The sequence below is a fragment of the Tetrao urogallus genome (assembly GCF_951394365.1).
Source record: "Tetrao urogallus genome assembly, chromosome: 23".
Taxonomy (NCBI): domain Eukaryota; kingdom Metazoa; phylum Chordata; class Aves; order Galliformes; family Phasianidae; genus Tetrao; species Tetrao urogallus.
The window spans coordinates 1,833,235-1,860,213 of record NC_136836.1 but is presented as its reverse complement, the minus strand read 5'-3'; the positions used below and the strand labels follow the sequence as shown (position 1 = coordinate 1,860,213).

At 43.8% G+C, this 26,979-nt stretch overlaps 1 protein-coding gene across 1 annotated transcript; it reads left to right on the top strand.

Moving 5' to 3' along the window:
- Window positions 1-504: 504 nt before the first annotated feature.
- Window positions 505-26,419, top strand: KDM1A (lysine demethylase 1A; the record flags this gene model as incomplete). Its single annotated transcript, XM_079545930.1, has 20 exons — window positions 505-777; window positions 3,423-3,588; window positions 8,187-8,246; window positions 11,697-11,830; window positions 13,421-13,499; window positions 14,174-14,266; window positions 15,111-15,217; window positions 16,729-16,810; window positions 17,136-17,230; window positions 18,855-18,997; window positions 19,518-19,608; window positions 20,492-20,626; window positions 21,107-21,180; window positions 21,453-21,564; window positions 21,916-22,048; window positions 22,794-22,981; window positions 23,399-23,513; window positions 24,530-24,657; window positions 25,444-25,590; window positions 26,234-26,419. The coding sequence occupies 20 exons, from the start codon at window positions 505-507 to the stop codon at window positions 26,417-26,419; spliced, it is 2,541 nt and encodes an 846-aa protein (XP_079402056.1).
- Window positions 26,420-26,979: the final 560 nt, after the last annotated feature.

The following is a 26,979-nucleotide window of genomic DNA, read 5'->3' as shown; positions in this document are numbered from 1 at the left end:
AGCAAAGTGCTGAGGATGCACTCCATCCATCATTGATGCCACTGGTAAAGGTGCTGAAGGTTACTGGTGCTGAGATGGAGCCCTGGGGGCCACCACCCCCACCCGCACACAGAGACCCTGACCACAGCGCTTTGTCCACAACCACCCAACCAATTCCTTACCCACCAAACAGCCCACCCTTCAAATCTGTATCTCTCCAGCTCAGAGATGAGGATGTTGTGCACCGCCTTGCACAACTCCTGCCAGGTGACATCGGTTGCCTTCCCGTTGTCCAGCGCTGCCCCCCGCTGCGCCAGGCTCGCTCTGCCCTCGCCTCTCTCAGATCCCGCCCCTCGCGCCCCAACATGTCCTCCAACGCGCGCCGCTCCCGCCTCACCCCGAGGCGCTCTCGCGAGGAGACCGAGGCGCATGCGCGAGCTGCGTCCGGCACGCGCGCCCCGGAAGTGACGTCAGGAGGCGGCGCCGTGCGCGCTCGCGGTCCCTTTGTGCGGAGCGGCAGCGGCGATGCTGGCCGGGGGAAAGAAGGCCGCGGAGGCGGCGGGCGGCGAGGGCGGGCCCGAGGCTCCGGTACCTCCGTCGGCTGCTGTAGGAGCGCTGGGTTCCTCCGCTGAGAGCGGCGGGGCCGGAGAGCGCACTCCTCGTAAGAAGGAGCCGCCTCGGGCCTCGCCCCCGGGAGGTGCGTCCGAGCCGCCCGCCGCCCCCGCGTCCGGCGGCGAAACCACCGGCATCGCAGAGACCCCCGAGGGCCGCCGGACAAGCCGCCGCAAGCGGGCCAAGGTAAGGGCGGGCCGGGGGGTGGAGCCACGCTCAGTGGGGGCCTCCCCCCCCCCCCCCCCGAGCCAATGAGCGAGGGGGGGCTGTGCTGCGGCCGTCGAGCTGCCGGGGCATCTGGGGGGGGGGCGGCCTCGGGGTTCGTTTCGTGTGCGGTGCTGCGTGTGTCCTGATTTGCGGTGTGAACATGGGGGGGGTGATCGGTGCTGTAGGGGTGTTGGTGGCACTCGGCTAAACGTGAGCCAGCAGGATGCCCGGGAACCACACGGCATCCTGGCTGTGTCAGCAACAGTGCAGCCAGCTGGAGGTGGCCGTCCCTCTGTGCTAGTGCCGGTGGGGCCGCATCGCAGTGCTGTGCTCAGCCTTGAGCCTTTCAGTACAAGAAAGACGTGGAGGGAGTAGTGTGTGTGCAGAGAAGGGAAAGGAGCTGTGAGGGGTCTGTCTGAAGCATAGTGCTGGGGAGCGGCTGAGGGAATGGGATGGTTCAGTCTGGAGAAGAGGAGCTCCAGGGGGACCACATCGCTCTCTATAATTCCTGAAAGGAGGTTGTGGCAAGTGGAGATCAGCTGCCTTTGGTAACTGTGATAGGATGAGAGGTGATGGCATCAAGTTGCACCATGGGGTGGTCAGGTTGGGTATTAGGAACAATTGCTTCTTTGAAACAGCGGTGATTTGCTGGCACAGCTGCCCATGGAGGTGGTGGGGTCACCGTCCCTGCAGGTGCTCCAGAACCATTGTGGCACTGAGGGATGCAGTCAGTGGGCATGGTGGGGGTGGGGTTGGGCTGGATGATCTTACAGGGCTTTTCCAACCTTAATGACAGTGATATTAAGCTGTGAGGTGTAAGAGTCTCCAGCAGCTGCCAATAACTGCAACCTTCACTCTTTATAAATCACTTGCACTTGGAAACCTCATTGTAGAAGATTGTGGAGCTCTCAGAGGTGTGTAATGCTGAGGGGATTTGAGATGGAAGCTGACAGGATCTCTGGGGACCCTGAGCTGTGTGTTGTACTGTGTGGCTGTGCCCTGAAAGCAGCACCAACCCTTTGTATATAAGAACTGTCAAATAGGGTCACTCTGATGCAGCTCAGAGGGTTTTACTTGCTTTGTTAACAGGTAGGAATTGCTGCACTGTTTGGGGTATGTTTTGGTGATGCTTCTCTGTGTCGGCAGTATCGATTCCCTAAAGATATAATGTGGGGTTCCCAGAACTCCTTCCCACTATTACCAGGTGGCCCTGCCTTGAGTCACTGTCTTTGTGCTGTGAAATCAGTGGAGGTTATCCAGGTTGATTAATAAATACACCTGGTCTGGGAGAAGCATGTTTTTTGTTGGGTTTGACTGCGCTCTGAATGCTGTGGGAGCTGAAGGAAGAGGAGAGGCCAGAGGGCTTTGGGGCAGAACTGCTTTCTTTTGGTTTCAAAGACCTGTGATGCTGTGGGATTGCTGCAAGTTACCTTAGGATGGGAGCTCACAACAAATCTAGCAGTGCTGCATTCACACAACTGTGTAAAAACCAATGGTGCTGGACTCAATTGGGTGTAAAGAGTTGAAAGTGAGTGAATAAGTGTGCATGTTGGTGTTCTGCTGAACGTATGCTTGCCTGTGTGCGGGGCTCCCTGTGCTGCTTTGGGTTGTGGCCATTAATGCCTCTCCTTAATGACACAGCTTTGATGGTAAAAGTGAAAAGCGTCTCATTTTCTGTGGTCAGAAATGCAGTTATTTTTGTTGTCACGTGCGAGGGGCTGAGCTGCAGGGTGTTGGGGGGATACCAGCTGAATTCTGCTTCATTTTCTATTGACTGCCTATTTTGAGAAGTACTTGATTTTGTTTCAGCAGAAATCAGGTAGCAATAGGCAGGGAAATTTAATAGCAGTATACAGAACTTTCCCACTTTGGAAAAAATGCTTTTATTTCTCCTGGGGTTCCTGTGTTCCTTTCAGTTGGGCCATGCTTTTTTCTGAAGCTGGTAATATTTCTTTGTGCTGGAGAGCAGCTGAAGAGATGGGGGGTTGTGTCTGCCTCGTTCCTCATGTTGGGAATGGGGCAAGGTGGGACTGGAATATTTCTTCTCAGTTATTGTGGGTTATTTTGTTTTGCATTATATTTTATCCTTGCCGCTATTTCTAGCACTGTCAGTTATCACTAGAGACCATAGTGTTTCTAGGGAACTTGCAGGTGTGAATGGTGCCACGGTCACTTCTAACCCTTCTAAGTTTGTGCACTGTGAAGTCTGAATGGAGAGGTGCCTGAATCCAGCAGGGAGTGCAGAACTGGGCAGATGAATCCCAGTTATGGGTTGGGCTCTTGCAGTTTGTATCCCTGAGTTTGACAGGGAGCTGAAGACAGGGAAGTAAGCTGCAGAGGTCAAGTGATGATGCTGGCTTAACAGAAACACAGAAATTGGGCTAAATATTAGGAGGAAGCTCCTACTTTTGGCTGTCGAAGACAGGTTATGTTGTGCAGGTGAAAACATGGAACTTGTGGAGCTGTTGAAGACCTGTGTGATGTAATGCCTGAGATATAACTCTGGCTGAGGTAGCTCAGGCCTATTCTGTGAGCCTGGAAGTGGTTTTGTTGCTTGCAGTGTTTGTTTTAGTGCTGGGACTTTGACAGCTTCGTGTGTTGATGGTGTGTTGTTCTTTCTGCAGGTAGAGTATAGAGAGATGGATGAGAGCCTTGCAAATCTCTCAGAAGATGAATATTACTCTGAAGAAGAGAGAAACGCTAAAGCTGAGAAAGAGAAGAAGTTGCCACCTCCACCTCCACCTGCTCCTGCAGAAGAAGAGAATGAAAGTGAGCCCGAGGAGCCATCTGGTGAGTGAGGAGAGGCGTTCTCCTGTAGCACTGTTCAAGTCTTTTATTCCCAGAGATAAGTGGTGGCCAGGTGCAGCATCACAGAACTCCTGTCTGGTTTTGAATGATTGTTCTGCACTTGTTTGATTGCTGGAAAGGAGGGTGAGAATGTGCAGGAGTAGCCTGGTGGAGATGTGCATCCATTGAATTCTAAACTAAGCTAAACCTCTCATCCCAGAACCTTGTACTCCTTACTGACACATCTTTGGAAGCATATGGACTGGAGTAGCAGCTCTCCCTTTAGCTGCCATACCTGTTTGTGTACCACCATTCTTATTTGAGAAGAGGTGAGGTGTATTGGGGGGTTGTTGTGCAGGAGAGCCCGCTTAATTCACAGAGATTCTCATGGCTTTCAGCAATGAATCCGATCTTAATTTCTCTCTGGATGCTGTTTGTTGGAACTTCAGTGCCCTCCTCTGCCAGGTGGAGAATTGCCTTGTGTTGGGAAGGTCATTCCTCATGGAGGAGCTACTGAGGATCACAGGGTTAGCAGTACCCTTCCCATTCTTTACACTGAATTCACAGCTGCCACTGCTTCGTCTGATGTTGGTGTATCACTGCAGTACCCACAAAATCACATTTTGGAGAGCTCACAGCTCGTCGTGCTTGGTGATTTTAGACAATAACTGAAACGTAGGGGTGTCAGTCACTGACGTGAATAACTGTTAGCCACCTTCTCTGCTGCTCTTCATGTACTTCTTTTTGGCAGCCAGATCTGCGCATGCAGAAATGTCAGTTTCAGCATATTCACCGTGTCAGGAAATGCATTAAAGGCCAGCATTGTGTTTTAGCTGTTAGAAACTGCTCTGCAGTCTCTCTCCAGATGCAGGAATGCTGCAACTCATGTGCATGACTGAAATCTTTGCGATGATGAAAAAAGCTCCCCATGCTTGTTGTAGCTGATCTATCAAAAAAAATGGACTTACAGTAGGTGCAACTGAGCAGATATGAGGTTTACTATTTAATATAGCCGGGACTTTGGTTCTAATTCTTGAGATACTATATTAAAACAATTTCTGTGTGCTCCTCATGTGCCATTTTCTGCCTAGAATAGTGATTGTTGAGTTTGGTTTAAGACAGAATCAATGTGAAGGAGGAAATGGAGAAGCAGAGGCAGCAGCAGGCTGGTGGTTCTGTGCACCAGCACTCATTCTGTGTTCAGTCTCTCAACTAAAAGCAGTTTTCCAGCAGGCTGTGTCTGCTCAGGTCATGACATTCTTCCCAGAAATCCTGCTGGGGTGCATGATAGTGTGGTGTAGGGTCAGCAGGTGGAAGGAGGCAGAGCGTTCCAGCTGTCACTTCCTAATTGGGCTTGCTGTGTTTTAAAGGGTCTGAAGGTGTGCACATCAGTGGCTCTTTCTGTCCTTGTCTTCATTTGCTGAAGCACAGGCACCAGAGCATCAACTTGTCTATGTTGGCTGTTGAAGTTTTCTGAACCTTGTTATTCAAACACCACTGATAGGAAAAGGAGTGGAGTCCACTGTATGTTCTCATGTAGGTGCAGTGCTGGTGGCTGAGCTGTTCTCTCTGCCTCTTCTTCGAAGCAAAAATACAGTGTTTTGGTCAGAAATGCAATGTAGGACATCCGTGGTAGCACAGGATTACATGATGAAAATTAGGGAAGGTATGGAAGTTAGTTTTCATGTTACTGTCTGTTTGCTGGCAGTGCAGACCTCGGCTTCCTTCATGTGTGGAGTGTTTGAAATGGTTTCTATGCAAAAAGCAAAGCCTACAGTCTTACAGAAGTGTAAAAGTAACAGCAGGCATTTCATTGCTCTGAAATGATAGGAAGGTGATGTTAAAAGGAAATGAAACGTGGCACTTCAGGTCATAGTGAAATGTTGCTCTAATTTGGGCTGGGTTCCATTAACGTGTTCAGCTGTGGGGAACTTGAGGTGCTGTGTACAAGTCTGAAAGTTGCTGCATGCTACAGCAGTATTTCATCATTAACAGAAGATAATTGTCTTAAAATGTCTGCTTCTCTTTATTTGAAGAAATAGTTTGACAGTACAGAATTCCCCAATTAACTTTCAGTGCTGGATGATGTTTCAGTTCCTGTTTGCCACTCTCCCTTTTGGCATTCAGGACCTTGCTGCTTTTGTTTTTGCCCTGTAAGGGTCATTTTCGTTGGCCTTCACCAAATCAAATGTTCATCTTTATACCTTCCTGAATCTCCTTTCTGTGCTCCTGCCTTGTAAGCTCTGCTGCATTCTCACTTGGCAGTGTTCTCATGCCTGGCTGCTACTTCATAAAAAGTGGTGCAATTCAGTGCAGTCCTCATTTCTGTAAAATGAATAGTCAGACTTAGCAGTGCTCTCTCTGTCTTTTCATCCAAATTACCTGTTTTCCTCATCCAACTCAGTGCTCATTTTTGGCCATCCTTTGCTGCTATTCAATATTTTAAAGCATCGGATGAGTTTTTGAAGTAGGTTTCTTTGCAGACCTTATTCCTGTTCAGCTCCCACTCTGTTCTGCTGTTGCCTTACCCAGCTCAGCACTCTGCTCCTGCACAATTGGTGTTCAAGTGCAGTAGTTTGCTGGGTGGATCAGCAGTTTGCTCTCTGCTTTGTTCCTTACAGCTGGGATCTGACTTTCTCACTGGGAAGGAGGGAGAATCTGAGCCCTAGCGTGCCTTGTTTCACTATTGCTCTATGTAGACTCTGCACAGTGCTTAGAATTGCATCAAAGCAAGCAGTAAGCTTAGTGACCTAACGTTAAAAATGATTTAGCTCTTATTAACACCAAGAAAATACTGTGTTTTTTTGTACTGAAACCGAGAGCAGTTTCATTCCCTCTGTTCAGTATCCATGCTAACTCAGGGATAGTGGGTGCTGCAGGCTGATGCCAGCATCTTTCTAATTCCTTCACAGGTGTAACTTTCAAGTGCAAATTTATGGCTTTTGGTATATTCCTAATGTTGATGTTTGACTTGTTACATTCTCTTCCCAGCGTGGCAGCAGGTCCTGTAATGTTGCAATACGCTCCCTGCAAAATAAAGTACTTACGATGCAAGTGAAGTTAGGAATTTTCTCCTGCTACTGCAGATGGGTTTGTCCAGAAAATCCCAAACTGGGACTTCAGTCAGAACACAAACGTTTGTCTCTGAACTTTCCTGTTAGTGGACTGATGATATAAAAGTACTTTTTCTCCACTGCTGTGACTGTGTGAAAATGTGCTTCTTGTGTCAGAGCCGTGTTGAGCAGTATGACAGGCAGTCCTTCTAAAGCTAATTAAGATTTGGAGTCCAGTATTGAAATTGAGACACTCAGTGAGTGAGGAATTCCTGACTTATGTCGAGACTTTTAGTTTTCGTAACTATTTCAGTTTTATTTGTGGATGTCCAACGTTATGGCAATGTAGGTATTCATCTGGATTATCAAAATATAAAAACATTTGCTTCATTAACTCCAATGAAATCCTTAAACTGTAGGAAGTGCCCATTCCACATGACTCAGTGGAGGTTTGTTTGGGCTGCAGAGAACACCTGGCTTGCTGACTGCTGAACACTTGCCTTGAAGCAGCATTCATACAGGTGTTCGTAGCCCAGCAGCGCTCAGCAGTCCTGCTGTGTTTTCCTGTTCTCCAGAGGTGATGATTTTAGACCAATATTTGAAGATTGCTTATGAGTTGGACTTGGAGCTGGCTTCTCCTGTGAAGGTGAGCAGCTTGTAGGAAGGTAGCTGATACTGGCTTGGTTCCTGTAGACACTGCAGCTGTACTCATCTCTGTTTTAGAAATACTCTGTTCCCAATTGTAGTCCTGTTCTGTGTAGTCCTAATGTAATTTTGAAACTTCTTCCAGTCTTTCAGATGAGTGCTTCTACTTTCCTCATATTTCCAGCTTTGGCTCCATTGACAGGTTGCTATCTGTCAGTGGTGGATATTGGTGATGTTGGCAATCTGTGGTTCAGCAGTACTGGCATGTGCTTGGCTTCAGAGGTTGGTTAGTTTGTTACAGCACTGTTGGTGTATCAGGGGCTCTGAAGCCAAGATAATTGTTCTGAAGCTTTCACATAAAGTTCCTTTCATCAGCCTTCAAGGAAAGGCTTACAGCACAAAAAGGAGGCTCTCTCTAAAAGAAGAGGTTCAAATAAGAGGTTTGAACTATAGGTTCAAACTAAGAGGTTCAGGAATGGTTTGAACTATCCCCTTGTGTACGAGGAGGCTCAGGAGTCTCAAGGGCAAGATTATCAAATTCTTAAGGTTCTGATGCTATCCATCTACCAGATCTTGGCAGTAAGAAGTGTAATCTTATTATTCGAATCCTAGCCATTAATGAAGCTGGTCATAAGTATTTAGCTACTAGGAATGCTACATACTGTGTGCTTCTTTATTTCCCAAGCAAGTCTGATGTAAAGGATCCAGTAACACAGATAACATCTTAGAAGACCACAGAGTTTGGTGCCCCTGGACCTAAGTTCCAGGAGATGGGATTCTCAGAAAATGGGTTTAGTTAGTTGGTGACATTTAATACCTACAACGCCAACTGCCGGGCCTTTATGTCCAGTATGGTTTAACTTATGGAGTAAGGTCCCTGAGTTCTCCTCTTTCCTTCCACAGGGCAAGCAGGAGGACTTCAAGACGACAATTCTGGAGGGTATGGAGACGGCCAAGCATCAGGTGAGGGTGGCGTTTGATGCTTGCCACTTAGGAGCAAGAGCCGCCAAGCTAGGGAGCGATGCTTGCAAGTGCGCATGGGTGTGGGTGTCCCAAACGTAGCGAGGTGCAGGAGTTGTGTACCCACCTGCTTTTCTAAAAAAAGAAAGTGAAGGGTATTTCCAAACAGCACTTGAGGTCTGTACCACCTCCAGAAAAGGACACTAACCTATGTTGAAATGTCTCAGGCCGATCTCTCATCCCTCCTTTCCTCTCCATGTTCAGAGGAGTCCGAAAATGTAGAAAGATCATTCTTATGTAGACAGTTTTTCCCAGTTAAAATGGCATGGGAAGCCCTGGGCTTCAGCACGAGTAGACCTTTATCTCATTTGCTGAAGAAACATAGCGTGTCTTTTTTGTCTCTTATTTTTTTTTATTTAAGGGGTTGAGTTTGAGATGTGTCCCAGTGGTTAGCCCAGGAGATCCATCTGTTGTGGACATCAGGAGTCTGCTTTTCAGTGGACATGGTGGCTGGTTGTGCTCAATATCTGGTCCAAGCACTGATGCCAGCAGCATGCATTTGCTGTTTAATTCACAGAATTGGTGTCTTCACTTTGAGTCCTTTGAGTGCTACCGAAAATCTTCCTCAGACTCTGCAGCTTTCACCCTCACGTGAGGTGTGAGGATTAGGGTTGTAAGCCATGCAGTCAAAGGCTCCAGAACCTTATTCTGGACCTTCACGTTGCTCTTTGAAGCAAATACAAATTCAGGATGTTTGTCTGAGCGTGCATCCTTGCTGTTTCTGTACAAAGAAGCGTAGCTTCTTTGCTTTATACCACTCATGCAGAATTTCTGAATGTTATAGACTGTGGACTGGAGGATGCATTGCTTATTGAGGTAGGCATTGAGTGTGGGGAAGTTCTGCATGATTTGCATTACATACATGCTCAAGGGTGTGCTGTAGCAGTGGGCTGACCCCTTAACCAAGTGACTTCCCTTTTCCCTTTGGAGTGTCGTTCATCTGCAGATGTGTCAGTAAGTCTTTAAATGAGCAGCAGCCCTCAGCATCCCTTCTGTGGGGATAAAGATAATTGAAACCTGGGCACATTGGGTCGCTGATAAGAATGCCAGGAAGTGGTGTGTGCCTGGGAATGTGTGTGAAGAGGAGATAGCAGTCGAGGAGGAGACATGTCTGTGTTCTGTGAGAAGTGCCCCAGGGAGAGCAATGAGCAGTTCTGAGTTTCTATTTCCTTTACCATGTGAAATAATACAGCAGGGTGATTTACCTTTGAGCTGTGTCACTGCCAAAGGAAACTCAAGGATGTTTCATTTGTTTAAGATCGGATGGTTGACTCAAAACAAAAACCAAAACCAAAAAAACCAACCGAACATATCACTTCACCAGCAGTACCTTAGCTGTTTCTAAATTGTGATGTCAAATCTTGTGGCTTTTTTTTTTTGTTTGTTTTGTTTTGTTTTGTTTTGTTTTTGGTAGTATAAAGGATAGCAGTGCTCATCTGGAGTGGTTTTGAAGTTTGGGTTGTAAGAGGTGTGGCCTTAATAAATACAAGCAGCAGAGGAACCACTGGGGCTCTTCCTGAGGCTGTCTTGAGCAGGAGTTTCTCTGGTGTTTCAGTTACAAACACAAAGCTCCTCAAAAAAGCTGCCATACTGCTTGAAAAACCTGTACGTTGGAGTTCTCTGCTGGCTGTCACTGCATGGCAGGCAGAGTTTCCTAAAAAGTACCCTGGGAATGCCCACTCACTTCGGCACGAGCTCATAGAGGGAGCTGGTGGTTCTCAGTTTGTGGCCAATCTGTGCCCGTTGTGCTGCTGAGCCTCTGCCAGCGCTCAGCATGGAGCTGTGCCGTCCTGCACGGCGCTGTCGGAGCAGTGACTTCGGTTTGCCTGTTGTGTCGTGGTAGGAGCACAGGGTTCAGCACATACATGCATTTGTAGATGTCCATTTGTAGTGTGTTTGGTACAGGATTGGAGAGACAGGCAACTGAAGGGCCCAGAGCTGTGTGTTACTGGAGGAGATGAAGCTAGCTCTGCTGTGTTTCTTCCCCATTGCAGACCATTGCTGTCCAGAAGCATTATTGGTGTCTCAGTGTTTCCTAGTATTAATTCCACTTTACTTCCTTGCAGAGCTCTATAGACTCTGGTTTTAATTTCCTCTTGCAATTTCTTGTAAGCAGTCAGAGTTTTCTTTCCTGTTGCCCATCACTCAGTTAGATCTTCTAATCTTTGCTTATGAATGGATTTATTTTTTTTTCCACAACTATTCTCTTCCTTAATTTTTTTTCTTGTAAGAAATGCTTGGAAGCTGTGCATGGCTGCACCAAAACAGAGAGAATTCCTGCTTTTCCCCAGGACAGCACCACATGCATGTGGACTTCAGGCTCAAAAAGAAGCATCTTTGTTAGTGGGACACATGCTGCAAGCTTATACGTTTTGATAGTCGTTACAGTTTTCAACAATTCCACTTTGAGCACATAGTCTTAACCTTGCTGCATTACCCGTGTTCTTTCCTTCCTTGGGGTGCATTGCTTTGTATCCTTTGAGACCTCACTTCTGTCTTATTCTCAAGTCAGCTCCTAGGACATCTGAGGTTCATAGTGCTCAAATGTGGCATCTCAGTGTTTTGTTCTCCTTGCCATGCCTGCAGGGTTCCCTCTCTGCGCTCCCTTCGTGCTGTAGCACTTCCTACAGCTGTGCCTTGGTTTGCTGCTTTATATAATGTCCTAAATGAGGTTGAGGCATGTGGGGCACGTAGCTGCATGAGGAGTTCCCTGTAGGTATCTGGGTGTCTTTATGAACAAAGTGTTCCCAATATCTCCTGTTTAACATTGCTCTTTTACACACGGAGCCTTTCTAAGGAAGAGACCCAAACCTGCTGTACATGAGCTAGGGAGGGGTGTTGGAGTAGTGTAAGTAGGATTGCATTTCATTGCAGTGCATATTATGGGTATGTAAAAATGGAAAAGGAGAAGCTAAGGCAGAGTCCTCTACCTTGAGGAGGAGAAGCTCAGTGCAAATGTCACCCTTGGAAAGCAGGTGAGAGGGGGCATTGTGCTCATAAGGCATGGGCCTTTTGGTTTGGAATGGCTCCAAAGTGTTTCTCCTACTCTGACAAAGTGGGAGCTGCTGAGATGAAGGGCAGCACTGAAGCAGTTGTGCTCTACAGATGTTCTGCTGGATTTGCGTTCTGCTGCCCTCCTTGTTGCTCAGATTGCTCTTTGCAGCAGTGCAGCTGTTTTGTTAGCCCCAGATGATGCCTGTAATCCAAAGAACTGTTGACTTGGAAAGCTGCATGCCTTCCAGAAATAAAGAGTAAGCAAAAGCCTGTCCTGAAATTAGCCACTGTGTCACCTCGTGGCTGCTCTGTGTGCATTCACTAGGAAGTGCAGGGCCAAAAACATTCCTGTAGCAGTTCCATTGCAGTGCTTGTAGACAACTTGTTTTTTTATTGTAGGTGTGGAGGGTGCAGCTTTCCAGAGTAGACTTCCACATGACCGTATGACATCTCAAGAAGCTGCCTGCTTCCCTGATATAATCAGTGGGCCACAGCAGACTCAGAAGGTGTTTCTGTACATCAGGAACCGCACCGTAAGTGAATTGTAACAGTATTGATCACAGAGATGTAGGCCGCTTTTGTACCAGAGTATCTTGCAACCAGTTTTGGTGGTTACTGTCATATTAGTAGTAGATCTTTGCTTTTGTGATGGTGGTGTTTCATTTCTCGCATCCTGTCGTGCTCTAAGGAACAAATTACCCAATTCTTGGTTAAAGCTGTGCTCTGAAGCTGTGTAATAATCTGTGTCGTATCTGCAGTATTCAAAAGTCATTAACAACCTCAAAACTGTGATGATTCTGCCAATGCAGCTTTTTTTAAGGGAACAAGTAGAAAATTGGTACACATGTTGTAGTGTTAGCATTCAGATTAAAACTATCTCTGTAGAACACTTGAAAACATGATATATTATTGCATAAATAAGGCAAAAACTCTCACCTTGTATTGCTTTTTACTTAATGTTCTGTTGCTGCATATAGGACTTTCTAGGCAGGATTTCCTTTCTAAAGAGGGTTTGAGTGGATCTTCCCCAGCTGAGGAGTAACACAGTTGAAATTCATTTGAAGTAACAGTAAACTAATGTGAACAAGTAAAGTAATTAATTGTATGTATATGTACATAGAGATTGGATGTAAAAACAGATTGTTGGCTTTGAATTCTTCCAGCTGAGAATGAAATCTTAGAATTGAGTGGTATAGAAGTGGCATGAAGCACTGTGAATGAAGTGGCTTGTTCCACGATCAAAAAGAATGTCAAAAATTACTTGGAAATAAGCAGAATCTACTAAAGGTGAATTTGCCACAGTTGGCCTCCCGAATTATATGGAAATTCTTTCCTCTTTGTCATGCTTGTGTGATATCCATTGTATGTTATCAGCGAGGAGCTGAGACATTTCAGTTTGTAATGGTAGAGAAAAACCCAAGGAAATACACAAGGAAATCACTAGTTTTGGAATGTGAAATGGTGTGGATATGCTGTGTGAGCTACATGTTGCACAGCAAGATGTTCATAAATAAACTCAGCTTTGTTTTTGGAGTGTAACTCTCCTAACTGTGGATAATGTTTTTTAATTGTAGGCTTTTACTTTTGATCAGCCCTGCAGTGCTCAGACAATTGGACTCAATTCAGGTCCCTTCCACCCCTTCTGCTCTACTCCCTGTGTGTACATGGGCAGTGTATTCCATGGTATTGTCTTAGTAAAGATGGGTTAGGTGATCAATAGACTTCATTAGACAGCAATTACTTCTATAGCCTTTACAAAGGCCATGCAAAATTTGATGCAGCAAAGTCAGATGCGGGCTCATATTGCATGCCTAGTTGAAATATGGCACATTGTATTACCATGCAAGCTGTGTTTATATCCATCTTTCCATGTGTGTTTTCTTTTATGTGTGATTAGGAGGTCACTGATTTGATGCATTGACATTTAATGGTACTTTAAATGGTATAGGAGAGTAAAATGGATTGTATTGTTCATTAAAGAATGCTGGAAGGTGAAGCTTCTTGTAATGGATGCAGCACTGCAGAGAGTGACTGTTACAGCATTTACTCTCCTATCAGTATTTGGTTACACATGGAAAACACCTCCTTTGTACTGCTTACTAATGTGTCTTACTGTTTAACAGCTGCAGCTCTGGTTGGATAACCCAAAGATTCAGTTGACATTTGAGGCAACTATCCAGCAATTAGAAGCACCTTACAATAGTAAGTTGAGTCTTTTCCTGCCAAAGCCGTACTGTGTGTATTGTTGCTGTTTTTCTGTTTTGGGAAAAAGCTCTTCCAAATCCAGAGAGGACTTCAGATAAGTCCTTCTGTTAGTGTGGAGTGAATGCATGATGAACATTCAGCTACAAAGCAGCGTATTGCAGCATGCTCATGTTAGGAGTTGGTAAGAGTTTGCTCCCTTAGTAAAGAAATCTATCTTTAGCAGAATTCACATCAGTTGGTAAGTAGATGAGTTGGTAAAGAAGTTTCTTGCAAGTGAATTCACCTGCAGCTGTTAAGGTTTGCTACGACTTCATGGGGGTTTGAAGGTCTGAGAGTTTCTCATTCATGAGCTTTAAGAAGTTGCATCACTCAGTGGCCGTAACAAAAGAAGGCAATACAAGGGCAAGGAGTTACTGCTAAATTTCAGTCGAGGCGGTGTCCTATGCTACATAAATGGAAGAGATAAATAGGAGCACTTCATGTTCTGTACTACTTCTCAGGCAACATTTGTAACTGCTGTACAGCATGGAAAACAATTTGTGCTTTCCAGAAAGATATTAACTTCAGAAATATCCTTCAGGAGGGTGTATTTCTCAATAGAGCAGCAGTGAATGCTGTTAGCTCTGTGCTGCTGAACATGCAAATAACTTAAAATGGTGACAATTTTGCAGGTGATACGGTGCTCGTTCACAGGGTGCACAGCTATCTGGAGCGGCATGGGCTGATCAACTTCGGCATCTACAAGAGAGTGAAGCCTCTTCCAAGTAAGGAACTTGAAAGCTGTTTCTAGTTGCAGGGTTTCTTTTTGTTTCTGTTTATTATTCTACAATTTACTAGGGCAAAGCTTGGAGCACCTCTGTTATTTTTAGGATTCTGGTACTTTGACAGTAGTAAAGGCTGCAAAGCCATTGATGCGTTAAGTTAAGCACTCTTAAGAGGGCAAAATCTCTGTAAAGCAGTGGCTGCAGAATGAAACTTACAGAAAGCATAGTGGCAGTTGACAGGTTCCCAATTAATGACTGATGGGAGGTGATCACAGAGGAAATGAAATGCACCTTCATTAGAAGAGATTCTATGTCAACTGTTCCTCACCTCTAACCTAGCAGTAGTGTATGAAGTTTTACTGATCCTGTGATAACTGACTTCAATGATCAGAAACTTCTCAAGTCTTAACCATGGGTAAGTGTTCCTGTATTGTAAGGGATGAGTGAAAGATGCTGGTGAATACTGATCCAGCTCCAAAGCTTTCCAGGTTTTATTCTTCTGGGTCTGGAGGAAATAAAGCTGTGATATATTATCTCACTGTAATGAATAAGAATCAGATTCTTCAAGCAATTTCCCTCTACGGGAATTCCTTGCCTTCCTTCACAGATAAGCTGTTGGCCAAATTTTAATTCTCATTAAGAATGTGTTTGTTTTGTTTTGCTGTTATCATATTATGTATGTACATACTTCAGTTTTCTCTGTGGTTAATTGTAAGAAGTTTGTGTTGTCTGAGCTGGCGATGAGAAGGAAGCTGTTTTTCATTCCTGGTATCTTAGACACAACTGCTCACATTGTGGTTCACTTCCACATCCTATAACTTCTTTTGTTCTTTCCATTGTTTAGCCAAGAAGACTGGGAAGGTGATCATCATTGGGTCTGGTGTGTCTGGGTTGGCAGCAGCTCGCCAGTTGCAGAGTTTTGGGATGGATGTCACAGTTCTGGAAGCCAGGGTATGAATTTCTGTGCTGTTTTACTTTGATACTGAATCATAAGCAGGAAGGCATTGGTGCACTTGAAGCAGTGACTGGAAGCATCTCTGCAGTGTGCCCACACGTGGGTGCACTTGGCAGCCAGCCGGGGTGCGCTGGAGTTCTGATCTTGTCTCACTGGGAACAATATCTGCTCTCATTGGGAATGGATGAATGCTTTGTCAGGGGGGAGTGCACAGTGAGGTGCACCACCAGTAATGCCTGGAATCTTCATTTGGTGATTAAAAACAGGTATTTAGTGATTAAGAACTGATATACTGGAAAGTAGAATGCAAGTCTGCATCTCAAGAGCTTGTCCATAGGTCAGAATCATTGTCTGGAATTGCAGATTGTAGTCAGGCAAGATTTTTTTCTTGCTTTTGTATTCTGCATTAATCTTTCCTTGTTTATTACCATGTGCTTAAGTCTTCTTATATTGTAAATATAAGATATTTACAATATCAGATATTATATTGTATAATAATAAATAATATATATATTATTATATATTAAATTATATATATTATATTATATATATATATTATTATTATTATATAATATATTATAATATAATATATTATATATATAATATTATATTATATTATATATATTATTATTATTATATATTAAATATAAATAATAAATAAGATATTATATTGTATAGAGCTTGATTTCACAGAGGGTGGTGAGGCACTGGAACAGGTTGCCAAGGAGGCTGTGGATGCCCCATCCCTGGAGGCATTCAAGGCCAGGCTGGATGTGGCTCTGGGCAGCCTGGGCTGCTGGTTGGCTGAAACATACAGTGTCGTGTGAATGAGTAGCATGGGATATTTGCACCACGTTCATTGATCTTTCTCTTGGGTAGCATCCTGCTAGCTGCACTGGGAGTAGGAAAAGGGGTTTTTGAATTGTGGTTTCCACTCCTGTGTTTAATATCGCAGGAAGAGAATCGTCACTCTTAAGTTAACATATCAAGAATCAAAACCTTTTTTTCCCATTTCCAACGTGGGCTGCTGATTTGTGGTTGTCTTCTGGGTTTATAGCTGTGTCTGCTGAGGAGAATAGTTGAAAAACTGCCCAATGGCCTTTTCTAACACTAAAATTATTTCTCTTATGCACAGACAAATCGTTTCCAGTATTGGATTTGTTATGGTAGGAAGTAGTAGGAGGCAATATATAACATAAAACATAATGTAGTCTGCCTGTGGGCAATGAAGGATTTTTCTTACAGTCACAGTAAGTCCTAAATTTGTCCAAATCTACATGGGCTTCTTTTTAATTAATGCAATTTTAATGTTTTATCCTTTAATTTAGGCGAATTATTTGCCAAAATTAATTTGCAGAGCTTCTTTACGAAAAGGAATCTACGTTCTGTTCCCTGAACCTTTGCCTGTGAGAATGCTGAGCCTATGTCACGTCAAGTTTGTGATGACTTTTAAGTAAGATGTGATACCTGAACGTTACCTGAGCTGTAATCTGTTGTGTTTTAAAAGGACCGAGTGGGAGGAAGAGTCGCTACCTTTCGTAAAGGGAACTACGTGGCTGATTTGGGAGCAATGGTGGTAACAGGACTTGGTGAGTTTTACAAAATAAGAAGGAACTGGGGGGGAGAGAAAGTTCATATTCACCATATTAAAAAAATATGAGGCTTTACACCGTTCCCTTTCCTGGCCAAAGTAATTGTGTGTGTTTGATTATTGAGAACGAGACGTTCTGGTTTGGCCTCTTCAGTAGTTACCATTTTGTGTCAGTGGATTTTCATAATCTTCAGAAGCTCCTGAAGTTAATGTGTAGCCGTGGAAGCTTTTTTTTGTCTCTAAAATAGCTTTTAGTGTGAAATCCTTAATTAATTCAGATAGACATCTCAGGAGTACTCTAACTCCAAAAAAACGTTTTCCAGGAGGAAATCCCATGGCTGTGGTCAGCAAACAAGTGAACATGGAGCTGGCTAAGATCAAACAGAAGTGCCCACTGTATGAAGCAAATGGACAAGCTGTAAGTCTGATGCTGGTTCCATAAATCTTTTAAAAATAAATAGTATCTCCAGTGTATTTATTATCAGATGTAGCACAAGGCAGCATCTAGGAAGAGAGGGAGGGAGTAATGAACATGCCTGTCTACTTCAGGCTTATCTGTAGGCTTCTAAAACCTGTTTCTTCCATACAGATTTTTATTTGAGATTTCAGATCTTGTATGGAAGCTAAGCTCCTGTTTGTTCCTCCCAAAGTAGCTGATTTTTTTCCTCAGGCACTTGACACCTCACTCCCTCTTTGAAAGAATTGCCTGCTGTGCTGAGTCTTTCCCTTTGCACAGTCACAGCATGGTTAAGCTTGGATGGGACCTGTCCAGGCCATCTGGCCCGGTCCCCCCTGTTCCAGCAGGGACGCCCAGAGCTGCTTGCCCAGGAGTGTCCAGACAGCTTGTGAATGCCTCCGAGGAGGAGCCTCCACACCTTCTCTGGGCAGCGTGTTCCATTACTCACTCACCTGAATGGCACAGAAATGTTTCCTGATGCTCAGACAGAACTTCTCATGATGCACTTTGTGCCTGTTGCCTCTTGTCCTGGATGCCATTGACAAGAACTGGGCTCTGTCCTCTTTGCACCCTCTCTTCAGGAATTTATTATTATCAACAGAATCCTGCCCTGAGCCTCTTCTCCAGACTGAACAATCTGGCTTCCTCAGCCATTCTTTGCAGGAGAGATGCTCCAGTCCAACACTCATCTTGGCCTTTCATTGCTCTCTCTCCAGCAGCTCCCTTGTTCAGGGACATCCAGAGCTGGACATGGTATCTCCCAGTGATGCCTTACCAGTGCTCAACAGAGGGAAGGATCACCTCCTTTGACCTACTGGCAGTACTTTGCCAATGAATCCCAGTTACAGACTGTTAAATGTGTTGCATTGCATTGCTAACTCATGTTCGCTTTGCTGTCTGCCAGGATGTTTGGGTCCTTTTCTGCAAAGCTGCTTCCCAGCTGGTTGGCCCATAGCATGCCCAAACACCTGGAGTTGGTCCTCCCCAAATGTGGGACTTCAGCTTCTCCTTGCTGAATGTCCTGAGGTTCCCTGTCAGCCTGTCAGAGTCCCTCTGGATGGCAGCAGGACCATAATAGCGTATCAGCCACTCTTCTCAGCTTTGTATTATCTGTGAAATTACTGAGGGCATGCTCTACCTGTCACTAACGAAGATGTTGAATGGAATCATGGAATGGAATCATTATCAGCAGCTTCTTGGTATTTCAGACTTCAGGGGAGTTACCTTACTGCTCCTCATTCAGAACAAGTGTTATAGAATCTAACTGTTCAGTGGAATCTTGCTCCCTGTGCCTCTGGAAGGTCTGTTTAGCTCAATAATAGCAAGTCCTTTATTTGCTTTTCACTGAGATGTGCTCTGTGGAAGCATGCCAAGTTCTGACTAGCATTGATTGGAGGAATTGTAGCATTTTGAACGTTAGTTATGAGGTGCCATGAGTTCAGGCTGCACTGGGAAAGGCAGTCTTCTAAAACTTTCTCTCTGCCACTCCACTCTGTATCTCTGAAGCTCAGAGCTATGGTGACCTAGATTTTCTTTTATTTGTGAATAGAATATTAAGAACAAAGTTTGTTCTTGTGGTTTGTAGGTTCCAAAAGAGAAAGATGAAATGGTGGAGCAAGAATTCAATCGTCTGTTGGAAGCCACCTCTTATCTCAGTCATCAGCTGGATTTTAATGTTCTCAATAATAAGCCTGTCTCCCTAGGTCAGGCTCTGGAGGTTGTCATACAGTAAGTGACTTCACTCTTCACCATAGAATTTTGTATTTATGGAGGACTAACAAAATAGGTGATGATGCTCCTAGGGTTAGCAGTGCACACTCAATGGATGGCTCTAGCTTCTTGTTTGTGCTTCTTGTATTTCCTATTTATTGAAGCAAAATATGCCAAAGACTTCTAAAGTAGCAAACGTCTTTTCTTGAATGCTTCCTGAAGGTCACTGCTTCAGTAACTGATAGTGGATAATTAACTTACTGTGCAGGGGCTGTGCTTACTGCTCACTTATTCTACTGGAAAGGTAGTGCATTTGTAATAGACCTTTTAATAATGCTAGATAATGTCAGGCTTGCATTTCAGCTGGTCAGGTGTCCTTCATTTGCAGATACTTGTATGCAGCAACAAGAAAATTCATAGGTGTTTTCTTAAAGTATTCTGTGTGCTTTTATGCATTACATCTAGATTGTAATAATGAGCTTTTTCAATACTGCTAGGATTTTATACTGAGCTGACTCTTACTTGTTGCCTCTTCCAGATTGCAGGAGAAACACGTGAAGGATGAGCAGATTGAACACTGGAAAAAAATTGTGAAAACACAGGAGGAATTGAAAGATCTTCTTAACAAGGTCAGATTTTGTCCAATGATGATGTTTAGAACAGGAAGTTACCACTGTGTTTCTCCAAAGAAAACCCAAACAACACCACAAAACAGTTGCTATTAATACTGTTCTTAAAAAAGCCAGCTGTTCTAAGGCTTGCCAGGTATCACTGCTATGACAAATGAGGCCTGAAGAGCTATTTTAATTCATGCTGCTTTTCTAAGCTTCAAAAACTTCTTCAGAAATAATAAGGGAAAGTACCTGATTTTTTTTAATATCAAAAGAAAGATTCTTTTCAAGGGATTTGAAAGCTACCATACAAGTTGAGTAGGCTTTCTTTCTCTTTTCTGTAAGAGAACTTTGTCCCCATGTACAAATAGAAGTGCAGGAGAATAGGTAGAAGAGGTAAAACATGAATCTAGGAAAAGAAAGAGAACACATGATCAACCAGTGTTATGTCATAGCTTTTGTTGCAGCTGTTAGAGAGGGAGCAGCAGCGGCCGTGTAACTGTGAAAACCCTTTGAATGCTGAGTTTGGGGGAAAGGATAATCAAATCTGTGATTTTAATGTAGGAACGGTGTTCCAGGTGTCTCTGGAGTCCCACTTAGTTGTGGTAGGGAGGCTTTTAGATCTCTGGAGTTTCTCAGATGAAGAAATGTCTGAGGACAGCTGATTCTTATTTTTCATTAGCAAGGTTTTTAGTCAGAAATCACTGATGTTGTGCTTAAGCCACGTTCTTCTGGAGTTGGTGATATTTATTGTGATTCTGTGGGTGTAGAATGGCGTGTAAGTAACATCTGGACATCTTTGGTGCAGTGGTATAATTTGAGGTGAATATCCATGTTAGACAGTCACTCATGAAATCTGTCTAGCCCTGTTTCTTTCTTTTTCCCACTTCCTCTTAAAAAGATGGTAAATTTGAAAGAGAAGATTAAAGAGCTCCACCAGCAGTATAAGGAAGCATCAGAAGTGAAGCCACCTCGGGATATTACAGCAGAATTCCTTGTGAAGAGTAAACACAGAGATCTGACTGCACTTTGCAAGGTAATGGATGGCATACGTGCAACACTCAATTCAGTGATCTCTGAAAACTTCCCCAGCCAAGTAAAATAATCTCATCTAAATGTTTCCACAACTCTCACTCAGTTCTAACACTCTCAGAATGTGAGAGATTGTAACTCTGGGTTGATAAGTTGATGACAAGACTGTATTTAATGTCTCAGTTAAGGTGGAGAGTATTAACATGTTGAAGGTTTGGATTTAGCTACCTATGTTAGATCATATCAGAGAGCATTTAGCAGCTCTTTTCCTGCAGTGTGGCCTAGGCTTTGTGTAAGAAACGGCAAGAGAGTACAGTATGCTGAATTAAATGTTGGAAAAATGAAGAACTGGATTTAGGTTTCACAGAAACCCACGAGTCTTGCTGTTATTTCTCTTGGAGCCAGATCCAGCAGGATGCCATGCAATATCTCTCAGTCCTTTTGAACATGAGCTGAGCTTAACGTGAACTTTTATTGTGTTTAGGAGTATGATGAATTGGCAGAAACACAAGGGAAGCTGGAAGAGAAGCTGCAGGAACTTGAAGCCAATCCTCCAAGGTAAGGATAGGAGTGATAAAGATGAGTATCGAGGAGAGCAGAGCATTATTCATGTATCACTGTATTTCTGAAGGGAAATAGTATTTCCTTACAGCATTATACTCTTCTTTGCAAACGTGACTTGGCTGAGTTTGGTTTTGGCATTTGCTTTGTGTTGTTGGTTCTTTTTCTCCCACTGAGGAAGAACTGATGGAATACATTTTCCAAAGCAACGTGTTCACAACGCCCTGCTCCAACAGGCTAAATGTCTTCTGTCTCATATTCTCTTCCAGTGATGTTTATCTGTCTTCAAGGGATAGGCAAATACTTGACTGGCATTTTGCAAACCTGGAATTTGCTAATGCTACACCTCTCTCTACACTTTCACTGAAGCACTGGGACCAGGTAGCTAATTCATTAATGTATTTGTTTTGCAATGTACTTCAAAATCCATTTCATTCCCAAAACTCTTGAGTGCTATCTGCTTTAATGCAAATGCTGATCTCTTAGATGTTGTCATTCCCTGATGAAATTCCAGGAAGCTTTCTCTGAATGTTGAAACAACCTGTAATAATCCTGTCTCCTAAAACTTTTTATAGTTACTACTTGGTTAGTATCATAGGCTTTACAATCTATTAGGCTCATTCTTTGAAAATGTTTGTTGGAAACATTTGCAGCTCTACAGCGTTGCAGATTATTCTCCATGGAGTGATGTGACTGTTACAAACACAGACTTTCCTGTGTCTTCACTTTTAGGACGATGACTTTGAATTCACAGGCAGCCACCTGACAGTGAGGAATGGCTATTCCTGCGTGCCTGTGGCCTTGGCAGAGGGGTTGGATATTAAGTTGAACACAGCAGTTCGGCAGGTTCGCTATACAGCTTCAGGTATGTAAAGCCACCTCATGATAACAACTGCTCTGAGGGAGAACAGTGAAATAAATTACAGCTCAGCACTTCTGGAAGGGGATGGATCTCATGGAATGCACCTATCTTAAGTTTTAAGTGAGAAAAAGCCACGTTTCTTATTGTGATAGGTTATGTAGGAAGCTTTAACAGATTCATAAATCTTTATTGGGTTTTGCTTCTTTCTGTGGCTGGCTTGACTCCACCATTTTCAGCTGCAGTTACCAATTAAGAGGTTCACATTCATTCTCCAGTCTCTTCACGCTGTTGTAACTGAAGTTTTTGGAGCAGGAGGACTTTGCTGAAGATGGCACAGGCTGTGCTGTTAGAACTCTGGATGTAAGATCCACGTGGAAGGAATGCTGTTCTTGAGTGCATTAATCTTGGGGAAACTCAGTGAGAAAGTGACTCAGTGAGAAGCACATCCCTACTGGCTGTGTGGATATGCATGTATTTAAATATTGTGAACCTTTAGGCTTATCCCACTGTGGTCCTTCTTGGATGCTCTATCAGTTCCACGTTTTGGTATTTGCACTGTGTGCTCAGTTATGTTTGCTTGCCTAGAAGTTAGCTTAAGCTTGGTAAGGTTTTCTCTGTAACCTAAACAGTTCCTGCTGTGGCTGTGCTTTTAAGATAGTCTTCTAAATTTTTGTTAACCCAACGCTGGGGCCTTTATAATGCTTCTTGCCTCACCTATTAAATGACAGTTTTTCACTTCCTTTTCCAGGCTGTGAAGTGATTGCTGTAAACACTCGATCTACCAGCCAGACTTTCATTTATAAATGCGATGCAGTGCTGTGTACCCTTCCCTTGGGAGTCCTGAAGCAGCAGCCTCCAGCAGTACAGTTTGTGCCACCTCTCCCTGAGTGGAAAACTTCAGCTGTGCAACGTATGGGATTTGGCAACCTTAACAAGGTCAGCCCTAGTTGAAGGGACTGCAGTGGGGTGGGGGTTGTGATGGGTGGAATCTGAAATGGTTGTGGTGGATGGAAGGAGAATGTTTCTTCTGTTCCTCCTTTGCTAGGCTTTGGTGTTGACAATTATCTGAAGAACTGTAAAGGCTTCTTCTTTGTATCCTGGGTGATTTTTTTAACTGGTTACATTTCAGCAGTAGATTGACACAGTACGTTTAGCACAGCTTGGTAAGAAGCAAACAAATAATGTGATAGGATGGGTATTAACCTATGAAACCAGGAAAGGTACATGCTTGCATGTGTATATCTCCAGATTTTCCTTCCTGCACTTTTTCAGTGATGAAAGTCAATTAATGGAAATGCCTTGATTTTGATTTTGATTTTTCCCCCCCTGATTTTATTGATTCTTTGCTTCCAGGTTGTGCTGTGTTTTGATCGTGTCTTCTGGGATCCAAGTGTCAATTTGTTTGGTCACGTTGGTAGCACTACTGCAAGCAGAGGGGAACTTTTCTTGTTTTGGAACCTGTACAAAGGTATTTGTGCTGCATGTCTACTTCTGCCAGTTTCTTGTTTGTATAGATTCAGATCCAGAAAAGAGCACTCCTACAGGTGCTGTTATTTTTCACACGTGAATATGAGAAAAAGTATTTGTAGGAAGGCAAATAGAAGCAGAGAGTTGCAATAAATTAGGACAGAACACGGAAAAGTATGGGCTCATCAGTGCTGAGTTTGAGGCTACATCTATGAAATTACTTTGCTTCCCATTGGGTCAGATGGCTGAAAGGGGAAAAGTTAATTGCACTTTTTTGTGGATACATAGGTGAGAGATAAAATGATAGCAGGATGGAATAAAGTAGAACTGACTGACTTTGTGATGCTGCAGTCATTTATTTCTGTTGCATGTTGTATTCCTGTAGTGAAAGCATTTGGTGAGAGACTTCTTTAGCTTAGGGAACAAACTAGGGAGAAAATTATCAATCCAGAAACAAGAAACTTAGAAGCATCATAACACGTGTTGTTATCTGAATTCTTCTCAAATTGCTCTTTTTCTGGATGGTTTTCTACTCCTCCTTTTGGCTCAGTTTGAGATTGTTTCAATCTCTGTGCATTGGAAATGAAAAGAATGTGTCCAGGTGAGCTGTTATGCTGAATCTTAGTGAAATTTTATCACAGATTTTCTTTTTTCTGTTAGATTGTTTGGAAGATTTTGAGTTACCTGGAACGTGTAGCACAGATGACTGTTAAATCCTAATGTAAATGTCAATGTCTTCTCCCAAATAAATCCTTTCCCCTCTTCCACATGCTGGTTTTCAATTCATCAGTTTTCTTGATAATGCCAAGTGTTACCATAGTGTGTATTCATCTGTTTTCATCCTGGTAATTCAACGTGGTAGGGGATGATTGAGAAATATTGTTACCTGTTGAATTTGTTGGGCTTTTTTTAGCTTTGTGGTTTAGCTGCAGATAAGTCAGACTTGTCTGGTTGAAATGTGAGGAATTCAATAATTCACTTATTCTTTTCTCTCCCACCCTCTTGCTCTCTGGTTAGCACCCATTTTGTTGGCCTTGGTAGCAGGAGAAGCAGCAGGAATCATGGAAAATATCAGTGATGATGTCATCGTTGGACGATGCCTCGCCATCCTCAAAGGCATATTTGGCAGCAGTGCTGTGCCACAGGTTGGTACAGATAGCCTCCACTGAGATGCCTGTATCCTGCAATAGCATAAAAAGTAGATGGTAACTTTGATGCACCAGTTGACAGACCAAGTGCTGGAAGGCATGAGCAGTATTTCTTTTAAGGAGTAGGTTCCATGTGTTTCCCTTTTTGCAGGGTAACTGTAGAGCTGTTATTGAAAGTGGCTTTATCATCCTCAGCCTTCTGCTGTTTTCTGTATGATGGTCAACCATCCAAAGGAAGAAGCAGTTCTCAGTTGTGCTGAGTTCTCTCAAGTGCACATTTATTTAACATGTTTATAGCTTGGCAGCTTACATGTGGTGAGCACTTAGTGGTGTTGATTTGCTGGATGCCATTCAGCAGTCTGGATACACCACACTCTCCTCTGTGCTGTCTGATGAACTGTATAGAATGCAGAACTTGCTGTGCAAGTACATCTGTCAAAGTGGAGAAGTAGAAAAGTTGAACCAATACAACAGCACTTCTCTGGAATGTAATCCATCCTCCTTGCTGTGCTTTTTCTTGCTAGTGTCATCTTCTCTCTGGCTGGGTTTTCATTTCCCTAAAATAAATGTAATCTGCACCAGCTTTACTGTGGGTCCCCTTTCAGCATTGAGGCCCACTGTGAGATCTGCCCAGAGCCTTCAGCCTCCAGGATGAACAGCCCCTCTCTCTCTCTCTCTCTCTTTCTCTCTCCCTCGCTTTTGTCCTTCACTTTGCATCTTTTCTATTTTGTACTAACTACAGAACATGAACTGTGTCAGCAACTGAAGCTTCTCTTTTCTCAGCCCAAAGAGACTGTGGTCTCCCGTTGGCGTGCTGATCCGTGGGCCCGGGGCTCGTACTCCTATGTAGCAGCTGGATCTTCTGGAAATGACTATGACTTGATGGCTCAACCAATTACTCCAGGGCCAGCCATTCCAGGTGCTCCACAGGTGAGGTATTTCTCAGTTCTACGTAGAAATGTGTCAAAATACGATGGGTTTGTTTCTGTAAAGGTGAAGTCCAGAGGAGAGAAAGCAGAAATTCTCTCCCAGGCTGGGAGCCAGCACAGTGAAGACCCAAGACATCTCTGGTTCTTTGGGAAGATGAAGTCTTGAAAGCAAAAGCAGAAGGGACTGTAGGACTTTGGCTTTACTGAGGTGGTTCTTATGGTGGTACAGGTATCTAATAAACATAGCTATTGATAACATGATTTTCTATGGAGTATATAAGACAAAATTGTTGTCCTAGTTTTTGTGAGATCAAAATGCTCCAATGTACATGAATTGCTGAAGCTCTCTTTTGCACGTTGTCCCCAGAGTTCATGTTCTAGTGTCACATGTGGTCATTTGTTCTTGACATGTATGTAAATGTGGCCATAGAATTGTAGATACAGCACTGAAATCCTTTTTCAGCATACAGCCTAGGAGGCAAATCTCTATCAGCTCCTCCAAGTGCTGCTTTTGAAGTAGAGTTCTGCCAATGTGTTTGCTTTGATACAACGATAAGTAACAGCACTTTGTCGCTTTGTTTTTGACAAACGTGGAACTGAATCTGTGCAGAAGTCATCACTGTGTTCTCTGTTCCTCTTTGCAGCCCATTCCTCGCCTGTTTTTTGCAGGAGAGCACACGATTCGCAACTACCCTGCCACTGTGCATGGTGCTTTGCTGAGTGGACTGAGAGAAGCAGGGCGCATTGCAGACCAATTCCTTGGGGCCATGTATACTTTGCCCCGCCAGCCTACACCTGGGGTGCCCACACAACAAGCTACCAGCATCTAAGGGAATGAGGAGGGATCAGAAGAGGACTAACAAAGCCACAGAGCTGCTGCTGGGTGAACAGCTTGGGATGAAGACATTCGTGTAGTTTGTTCAGAGCATCTGCTGAAGGGACTTGGCCATAAGTTGCTGTGTTAGAATGGCCTTATAGAAGCCAGTTGGCTTGGCAACCCTTGACAGAAACCTCAAAAAGCTGTTTCAAGTGTCAGCATGTACAGAATTCTTTACTACCAAAGGAGGTTTCTTTTGACTCTGTGGGTGCTTTCTGGAAGTCAAGCTCATAGTTGGAGTTTTAGAGGGTTCTATTCTACCTATTCATGTATTTACAATCCAGTAACTGCAGAAAAGGCCCTTTAGAAGTTGGCTTCTACAAACCGTAGCTTAGTGTAGAATTTGTGGAAACACTTCTGCTTAATTTTGTTCTGAAGAATAATATTTTTGACCAATTTTATTCCTCCCCAGCATTTGAGGATTTGGTGCGACCGTTTCCCTCCCAGTAGCAGCACATCGCACCCCTCCAAAGTGTGCCAAGCATGCTGCAGTGGTAAATATTTTCAACAGAA